This window comes from Pristiophorus japonicus, chromosome 10, assembly GCF_044704955.1.
Source record: "Pristiophorus japonicus isolate sPriJap1 chromosome 10, sPriJap1.hap1, whole genome shotgun sequence".
Taxonomy (NCBI): domain Eukaryota; kingdom Metazoa; phylum Chordata; class Chondrichthyes; family Pristiophoridae; genus Pristiophorus; species Pristiophorus japonicus.
This window is the reverse complement of record NC_091986.1, coordinates 137706581-137716370: the sequence shown is the minus strand read 5'-3', so window position 1 is coordinate 137716370 and position 9790 is coordinate 137706581. Positions and strand designations below refer to the sequence as shown.

General features: G+C 40.5%; 1 protein-coding gene across 1 annotated transcript in view; it reads right to left on the bottom strand.

Annotated features, from left to right (window-relative positions):
* Window positions 1–583: 583 nt before the first annotated feature.
* LOC139274808 (augurin-like) overlaps window positions 584–9790 on the bottom strand; it is a 99143-nt gene continuing 89936 nt past the window's right edge. Inside the window, exons 4-5 of the mRNA XM_070891500.1 lie at window positions 6311–6462; window positions 584–754 (exon numbers count right to left, since the gene is read on the bottom strand). Of these exons, the coding sequence (XP_070747601.1) occupies window positions 584–754; window positions 6311–6462 (323 nt within the window). The remainder of the gene's footprint in view (window positions 755–6310; window positions 6463–9790) is intronic.

Here is a 9790-nt window from a genome sequence, read left to right as displayed (position 1 = left end):
ATGTTAACATTTAAGATTAGATTGAATAGGTAGATGAAAGAACAGAGTGGGTAAATAAATATTTCCTCATGTAGATGGCAAGGATTCAAAAGGGATGAGATTATTGAGCCTAATGTTCACCCGAGGAAAACTATTAATACTTTGTCATGAAGACTTGTATTGCTAAAATATGCACTTTTTAAAAAAAAGTTTAATCAGAAAATACAGAATACCATTTTAGAAAGCATAGAAAACAAATTTCAGAAACTGTAGATACACATTCAAGGAATTATCCCAGTATTCAATAACCTTTATTTCTGTAATTTGTTGTGTTCTAAATAATCCACATGAAGTTGTTTACTATAGTTACAACATTCAGTTTGTAATATGTAGGAAATTGCTTCTAGATGATTAACATATACCAAGTTTTAGAAGAATGAAGTATTTGGATGTGAGAAACTATTTGCGTTTGTAATTGTTTATGAAGCAAATACAAAAGTCAGATTCCTGCATTTCCAAATTATGAATCGATAATCGAAAAAGATGTGCCAACAGGTGAGAAAAAGCTATATAACATACTACTTATTGATTATATCTTATTGCTTTAATAGTCATCGTAGTTGACATTCGCACCATAGCGCATAGATTGGGGATAATAAGAGCCAATTGGAGAATTCTCATCATAATGGTGTTGATTGTAATACCGGGAGTGATCATCGTGAGTGCGAGTGCCTTGGTACACGCTCATCCAGTACGCAACAGCTTCTTCAAATTTCTGCAGGATAATTAAAAAATATATTAATTGACTCTTTAAAATGATTATGTATCAAAAATTAACTGTAAAATGAAAGGAGAGAGCACCGTCATGCTATAAATTAAATTAAATTAAAAAGGGAAAGATAGTTTAGTCAACCCCTGCAGCTCATTTCAAGAAGATTGAAGAGCTCAAAGCATGTGTCCATTCTTTAATGATTTGCCAAAACCTTCACAGGAATCACTCTTTAGTGAAATGTTTTTCAGAAAATGTGCTAGTTTTGAAATATATGATGATGCCAATAAATAGCATCTCAAACATATTCTTTTATTTCTTTCTGCAAAATATTACCACGGTGTAATCTGGAATTATAATTGGATCTCCACCGTCAGAGCAGTTTTATATGGCCATAGTTTCTGCTGGGATGTCCGTAATCTCGAGCCCGACCAGCTCCTGGGTCCTCAGTTCTCCACTCCGCTGCTGGGAATTTTTCACACACTCGCTGAGCTAGCTGTGAATTGTTCCTGCTCTTCCCATCTTCCTCCGGATTCTACTCCAATGCTGCATGACTTTTTTACTTTGGAACTTAATCCTAGCGTCTTAAGAGAAGTAGCAGCAGGGATTGTGGATGCATTGGTTGTAATTTACCAAAATTCCCTGGATTCTGGGGAGGTCCCAGCAGATTGGAAAACTGTAAATATAACGCCCCTATTTAAAAAAGGAGGCAGACAAAAAGCGGGAAACCATAGACCAGTTAGTCTAACATCTGTGGTTGGGAAAATGTTAGAGTCCATTATGAAAGAAGCAGTAGCAGGACATTTGGAAAAGCAAAATTCGGTCAGGCAGAGTCAGCATGGATTTATGAAGGGGAAGTTATGTTTGACAAATTTGCTGGAGTTCTTTGAGGATGTAACGAACAGGGTGGATTAAGGGGAACCAGTGGATGTGGTGTATTTGGACTTCCAGAAGGCCTTTGACAAGGTGCCACATAAAAGGTTCCTGCACAAAATAAAAGTTCACAGGGTTGGGGGTAATATATTAGCATGGATAGAGGATTGGCTAACAAACAGAAAACAGAGAGTAGGGATAAATGGTTAATTCTCTGGTTGGCAACCAGTAACTAGTGGGGTGCCACAAGGATCAGTGCTGGGACCCCAACTAGTTACAATCTATATTAACGACTTGGAAGAAGGGACTGAGTGTAACGTAGCCAAGTTTGCTGACAATACAAAGATGGGAAGAAAAGCAATATGTGAGGAGGACACAAAAAATCTGCAAAAGGACATAGACAGGCTAAGTGAGTGGGCAAAAATTTGGCAGATGGAGTATAATGTTGGAAAGTGTGAGGTCATGCTCTTTGGCAGAAAAAAAATCAAAGAGCAAGTTATTACTTAAATGGAGAAAGATTGCAAAGTGCCGCAGTACAGCGGGACCTGGGGGTACTTGTGCATGAAACACAAAAGGATAGTATGCAGGTACCGCAAGTGTTCAGGAAGGTCAATGGTATCTTGGCCTTTATTGCAAAGGGGATGGAGTATAAAAGCAGGGAAGTCTAGCTACAGCTACATAAGGTATTGGTGAGGCCACACCTGGAATACTGCGTGCAGTTTTGGTTTCCATATTTACGAAAGGATATAATTGCTTTGGAGGCAGTTCAGAGAAGGTTTACTAGGTTGATTCTGGGGATGAGGGGGTTGACATGAGGAAAGGTTGAGTAGGTTGAGCCTCTACTCATTGGAATTCAGAAGAATGAGAGGTGATCTTATCGAAACATATAAGATTATGAGGGGTCTTGACAGAGTGGATGCAGAGAGGATGTTTCCACTGATGGGGGAGACTAGAACTAGAGGGCACGATCTGATAATAAGGGGCCGCCCATTTAAAACAGAGAGGAGGAGAAATTTCTTCTCTCAGAGGGTTGTGAATCTGTGGAATTCGCTGCCTCAGAGAGCTGTGGAAGCTGGGACATTGAATAAATTTAAGACAGAAATAGACAGTTCCCTAATCGATAAGGGGTTATGGGGAGCAGGCAGAGAAATGAAGCTGAGTCCATGATGATCTTATTGAATGGCGGAGCAGGCTCGAGGGGCCATATGGCCTACTCCTGTTCCTATTTCTTATGTTCTTATATAACTTTCCATGGCCATGGCTCTACTCATCCTCCAGAATGCCTCAGTCACCATTCACTGGACTGGCTCTTCAAGCTCCTACTCGTGCTCATGATTGTGTGTTATCCTCACCTCCCCATTGCTTATTACCTTGGAGAAACTCCCTCATCTGCACTGATCCTGAGGATTTATTTCACCATTCTTTGGCTTTACTGTTCTCAGCCCTTGGGTTTCACTCCCACTGCTCCTCACTCGTCTGTTGCTATACTCGATCTGTTGCTGTGCTCTACTAATCAGGAAGGCCACTATGGCCTTGCCCCACCCCATCTCGGTTCCCTTCTCTAGTTGTAAAAATCTCTGAGGTCTGTGCATTACTTCAAATCTGCCCTCTTGTGCATCCCCTATTCACCACTACCTTTGCCCAACTATTGGTGGCACTGTCTCAGCTATCTACACCCCAAGCTCTGTATTACCCTACACCTCTGTGCCTCTGCACACCACTGTCTTAAGGTCCTCCTTAAAACCTCTCTTTAAGCACCTCATATCGCCTGCTTTGGCTCTGTCATTTTTGTCTGATGCTGCTTGTGTGAAGTGTCATGGGATGTTTTCCCATGTTAAATCTGTTATATAAATGCAAGTTGTTGCTGCCTCATGTTGCACGTCCTTCATATCCTATTCTTAATAGGACATCTAATTCAGAGTAGCTGGCTGAATGGCCACCAGCCATTAACCTAGATATGGGTACAGAAAATTTTATGCAGCTTACGCCGACTTTAAAAATAGTTGTTCCCATTGTCTCCTGAGAATAAGGACACTCAAGCATTTGTAGAGAGAGACTGCAAGCAGCCATGTCTAGTGGATAAATTACAAGTAGTGGGAAGAAAACAGTTTCAAGGGCTTTTATACAGCATGGGATATTCTTATTATGATGCTGTCCCTTTCTTGAGAATCTCCTGTAATAAAGACTTAATAAAGTTGTCAAGAGAAAATGTATAGATGTGGTTTTGTAGAATGGCACTAAAGAGGGATCAGTACTTTTGTTGAGAGGAAAAACTTAAATTGGTACAGGTCAAAAAGCAACCTTGGAAGATCTACTCAATGGCTCGCTACCAAAAGTCTGGATCAGCATCTTCCCAGCTGCCAACTCTGCAATCAAAGGTATATCCAAGATTTAGAATTGTCTGGCATTCATTTTAACCTCATATTTTATAAGGTTGCCATACTGACTCCAATTTTCCCTTAGAAGTGGTAAATGACACACATTATCTGATTATGTTATACTTGATTTTCATTACAAAGCTGTTGACTTATTTATTGATTGCTGTTCCACACTCCCCCCCCCCCCTCAAAAGGAGGGGAGCTGAAACACAGATCTTGAAATTTACCATTATCAAAATTTTAATTTTTGATGGCCATTTCTTTTTGCACTGAGTAACACCATTATGCATTGCTCTTCAGAGGTGAAAATAGTTGTTCAATTAAATACACTGAGCTGCAAAAAATTTGATCACACGTACTAGTCTTATCCAGTGAATAAAAGATGATCAGATGGAAGTGTGCATTTCAGCTCAAACAAAACTATAGAATTGCAGCTTGATTTGTTACTCTCAGGACTTTGAAGAAAAGCACAAATTCCTGCAGTGTCCACAAACTGTGGCATCAATGGCTGATGAATTTTATTTGTTATGTTCTTATGGTCTTATCAAACAATAAGAATTAGAAGCAGGAGTAGGTCATACAGCCCCTCAAGCCTGCTCCGCCATTCAATAAGATCATGGCTGATATTCAGTCGTGCCTCATTTGGGGTGGGAACCCAGGCAGAGTGGTAATGTGAGAATGTTTGCGGCCTCTGCCCAGAAATTTGTCAGAATCGGTCGAAGAGCTGACGACAGGGGCACTAAATCTGTCGTTGCACACCAGAGCTGCGGGGATGCTAACGAAAATGCCGGTGCTAAATTTAACCGAGTCATTGCGCATGCGCCGAATTCCGATTCAGATCCCAGGAAAAGCTGAATCTTAAAAGGTGTGGCATAGTAATGTACTCATTAAAGTTTTCAAAATCACTTTTTCTCAAGCTGACCTCTTATTTCTGTCTGCTGCTGCAAACTCGGAAGCTCACCAACGTGCTGTGTGTAAACGTTGCACTGACGGTGACCTCTGACGGAAGCGCTTCCTCATCCCTTTAAGTAGTCACCAGTTAATGACTCTGCAAGCCTATATTGACTGTTTGTCTAGTTCCTGGCAGCCGCTAAATGAGGCAGCCACACCTCATTTCCTGACCGGGGCGCAAGCGTGGGCGTTGCACCAGGAATATGGCATGATCATCAGCAGCCGGGCGCTACTGATTTGCGCCCCCAGTGAGCCTCTAATGAATTTTCGGTCAGGGGGCTAAACGCTGTGCTCCCAGTCAGTAAACTCTTACGCTCCCATTAACACCACCTCTGGCTGCTAACTGAGGAGTTAGACAACCGAATATCCAGCCCAAAATCTTTAGTCATCCAGGGAGTTCTAGCTTTGGATGCACTTTCTTTCTTTCCCCCCTCACTGGAATGTGTCTACTCTGTACCTAAACCATCTCCTCCTTGAAGGCTTCCCATTGTTCAATTACTATTTTGCCTACCAATTTTTGATTGCAATCGACCTGGGCAAGATCTCTTTTTAACTCTCTGAAATTAGCCCTTCTCCAGTTAAGAATTTTTTATGCTTTATTGTTTCTTGTCCTTTTCCATAATTATTCTATACCGAATATTATGATCACAATTCCCCAAATGCTTCCCCACTGAAACATGCTCCACTTGCCCCACTTCATTCCCCAGAACTAGATCCAATACTGTTTCCTTCTTCATTGAGCTGGAAACACGCTGATCAAGAAAGTTCTCTTGTACATGTTTCAGAAATTGCTCCTCGCTTTGTCCTTTATACTGTTACTATCCCAGTCTATATTGGGATAATTGAAGTTCCCCATTATCACTACTCTATAGTTCTTACATATTTCTGTAATTTGCTTCTCTATCTCCTTCCCACTATTTGGTGGCCTATAAGTATACACGCAGTAGTGTAATAGCTCCTCCGTTGTTCCTTAACTCTAACCAAATAGATTCTTTCTTTGACCCCTCAACGACATCATCCCTTTCCAGTACTATAATAGTTTATTTGATCAATACTGCCACCTAATACCTGTCCATTTCTTTTCTTCCCTATCTTTTCTGAATATCTTGTAGCCAGGAATATTAGTTCCCAATCCTCCCCTTCAAATAACAGAATCACAGCAATAAGCTCAGCAGTGTTTCTCTTTCTCCCTACCCCCCCGCCCCGCCCCGCCCACCCGATCTCCAGTAAGTTAATGCCTTCAGGGCAGGAGAGGTGGTGAGGGAACAAAATTGTCGAGCAGGTAAAATTATATATTTAAGTTGATGATTGAGAAAATGATGTGAATGGAGTTTGACAAACAATTGTGGTGCATACTCACAGCTTCAGTAAAACCCATGTTGATAAACTGCTGATACCATTGCTGAACATCATCACGAGACCTATCCCACAGCTGCCGTTTTGAACGCTTCAAGCTGTTCAAAAACTCTTTAGCCTTGGATTCAGGAAATGAAACAGCCAATTTCTCATCGGCTGGAAGATGTTGAAAACAGTGAAAATGTTTTTGAGCCATCCAAATTAGTAAGAACTTGCATTTACACAGCACCTTGTAACCCAAACCACATAACATTCACTGATTTACTTTTAAAGTTATGTAACTGCTATGTACTAGTTCTATATAATTGCTGTACCAGTATTTTGCAGAGAGACTCGCCATTGAAATACATGAAGTTGCTGTATTTACTTGATATATGCATATTAAATTCATCAGAAAAGTTAGAGCTTGTACGTTCCATTGTAAGTACATTTTTAACGGTGTGATAAGTCTTAATTACTGCCAAACAACCTCTCTGGCACTGAAAAATTACTTTTACAAACAGAGTCTCATTCCTTCAGATTTCAATGATTGTTGGAAATGTAAAAAAAATGTCTTTGTCTCTTAATCCAATCTTTCTTTGCCTCTTTTTATTTTGCTTTCTGTACCTGAATTGACATTGAATTAAATATTCTAACTGACACTTCCTGCTTCAGACACTGCACTGCTCATTAATTATTCTTCAATCTGGTTGGTTAAGGAGCTACACAATTGCTTGCCCTGTTCACACAGATCCTTGATGTCCGTTTTTTTATGATCATTGGCTGAGAGGAACTTCCAGTGCAAAAGCCCTTAAAAAGTCTATGGGCAAATTTGTTTCGCCACTGACCGCAAAATCTGGACCAATTGAGTACTTTGTACAACAGCTCTGTAAAGAATTGAGACTTTATCAGCCATAGCTACAGTCACAATAGTAAAGGAAAAAGTCTCCCAATTCAATTGAATGCTGACATAATCATATGATGTTTGTTGCATTTGTTAATCTTCAGTAATATCACCCAATAATGTGTTGTAACTCGGGATACTGGTTCCTTTAGGCTGGAGTTTGGGACCACATTGTTGACATGGCAATTCTAAACAAATACAACCAATATCAAGTGGGCTTTTCTGACATCAGCTTTCTAATAGTAGCATCTTGAACATAGGGTAGTAGCAAAAATGTCTATCTTGTAATGAAACAAATTACTTAAATACACAGTTATCCATAATAACTGAACATGTTTACAGTATTGCAATTGCAATCCAGTTTGCATTCCATTGTTAGTTTCTTAGTGGGCAAATGCATGGCAGATGCAGTAGAATGTGGATAAATGTGAGGTTACCACTTTGATGGCAAAAACATGAAGGCAGAATATTATCTGAATGGTGGCAGATAAGGAAAAGGGGAGGTGCACGAGACCTGGGTGTCATGGTACATCAGTCATTGAAGGTTGGCATGCAGGTGCAGCAGGTGGTGAAGGCGGCAAATGGCATGTTGACCTTCATAGCTAGAGGATGAGAGTATAGGAGCATGGAGGTCTTGCTGTAGCTGTACAGGCCTTGGTGAGGCCTCACCTGGAATATTGTGTTCAGTTTTGGTCTCCTAATCTGAGGAAGGACATTCTTGCTATTGAGGGAGTGCAGCGAAGGTTCATCAGACTGATTCCCAGGATGGCAGGACTAACATATGAGGAGACACTGGATTGACTGGGCCTGTCTTCACTGGAATTTAGAAGAATGAGAGGGGATCTCATAGAAACATAAAATTCTGATGGGACTGGACAGGTTAGATACAGGAAGAATGTTCCCAATGTTGGCGGAGTCCAGAACCAGGGGTCACAATCTAAGAATAAGGGGTAAGCCATTTAGGACTGAGATTAGGAAAAACGTCTTCATTCAGAGAGTTGTTAACCTGTGGAATTCTCTTCCACAGAGAATTGTTGATGCCAGTTCGTTAGATATATTCAAGAGGGAGTTGGATATGGCCCTTACAGCTAAAGGGATCAAGGGGTATGGAGAGAAAGCAGGAGGGGGGTACTGAGGTGAATGATCAGCCATGATCTTATTGAATGGTGATGCAGGCTCGAAGGGCCGAATGGACTACTCCTGCACCTATTTTCTATGTTTCTATGTTTGTATGTTTCTTGCCAAACTTGATACAAACAGTTAAAGGAATACAATTACTTGGCAAAATAATTCACTTAACAATTTTCCTCTGTATTAGGATGCACAGCGAGGAGAATTTAGTATCAAACTAAAAGAACTATAGTGCCCTTGTCCAAGGCACTGGTTAGGCCTCATCTGAAATACTATGCACAGTTTTGGTTCAGTTACATGGTGAGTAATATTGAGGCCCTCAAAAGAGGAATACCAAAATGATCCCTAGGCTAAAACTCCTTAGTTATCATGATTAACAGAGAACTGGGGTCTTTTACTCCAGCAAAGCAGACTTTGGAGAAATTTAATTGAAGTATTTAAGATGTTGATTGGATTCGTCTGTATCTGTGTGGATAGAATATGTGAGCTCGATAAGTTAAGGAAAATAAGCTATACAAACATAGGACTCAGTTAGATGTCAGGAAGTTTTTCTTTACACAGAAAGGTGTTGACGCCTGGAATACGTTGTCGGCTCGGATTCGCTGCAATAGTTCAGAAAGGAACAGGAGTTCCTTGCCATGGCTAATAGAAGTATGTAGAACAAAAGATCAGACTAGAGTTTATACCTCATGGCCACGGTGATCTCCTGGAACTTGTTTTTGAGTTCCTTAGGGGATCAGAGAAGAATTTCCCAGATTTTCTTCCCCTGGCGTTGGCCTAGGTTTTTAAAAATATTTATTTTTGCTTCACTCCGGGTGATTAGGACTGCTAGTGGGAGGAAAAATTGGTAGTCACGATGTTTTGTTGCGTTGTGACTGTTTGCAACAAACTCAATGCTTTGTATATTCCAGAAATGAATAGTTACCTTGTAAAATGCACTGTCCTACCCCCACTTTGAGCATTGGGTGCACTCCTGGACACTGTACAACAGGGAGGATTTGTAATCCTTTCAGGAGGTACCAAGAAGGGCTGTTAGTTCAGTTGCCCAATCCTATTTATTAAATTAAGGAAATGTTCAAGGTACTAAGGGTGTGTATATTGGGGGGAAAAAGATGGCTTAGAAATGATATTGAGACATTTTAAATCTTATGGGAATTGTTGAACTAGAATCCAAAATAATCAATATAGGACATGTGAACATGGATGAAAAAGGTGAATAAAGGAACAAGAACACCACCAAAATATTTATCAGGGGAGGAAAATAAATCAATGTCAAACCTTTTGCGGGAGAGTTAGAAGAGATAACCAAAAGCATGATAGAAGAGATGGTTTTTTTGAGAAGATTTTAAAGTCAAGAATGGAGGTGGAGGGGCTCAGGGAGGTGACTCATTTGGTTGAAGATCTGCCACCAATCATGGAGTGGAGAGAAGAGGAAAATACACAGAAGGCTGGAATCTGAAGATTTGCGGG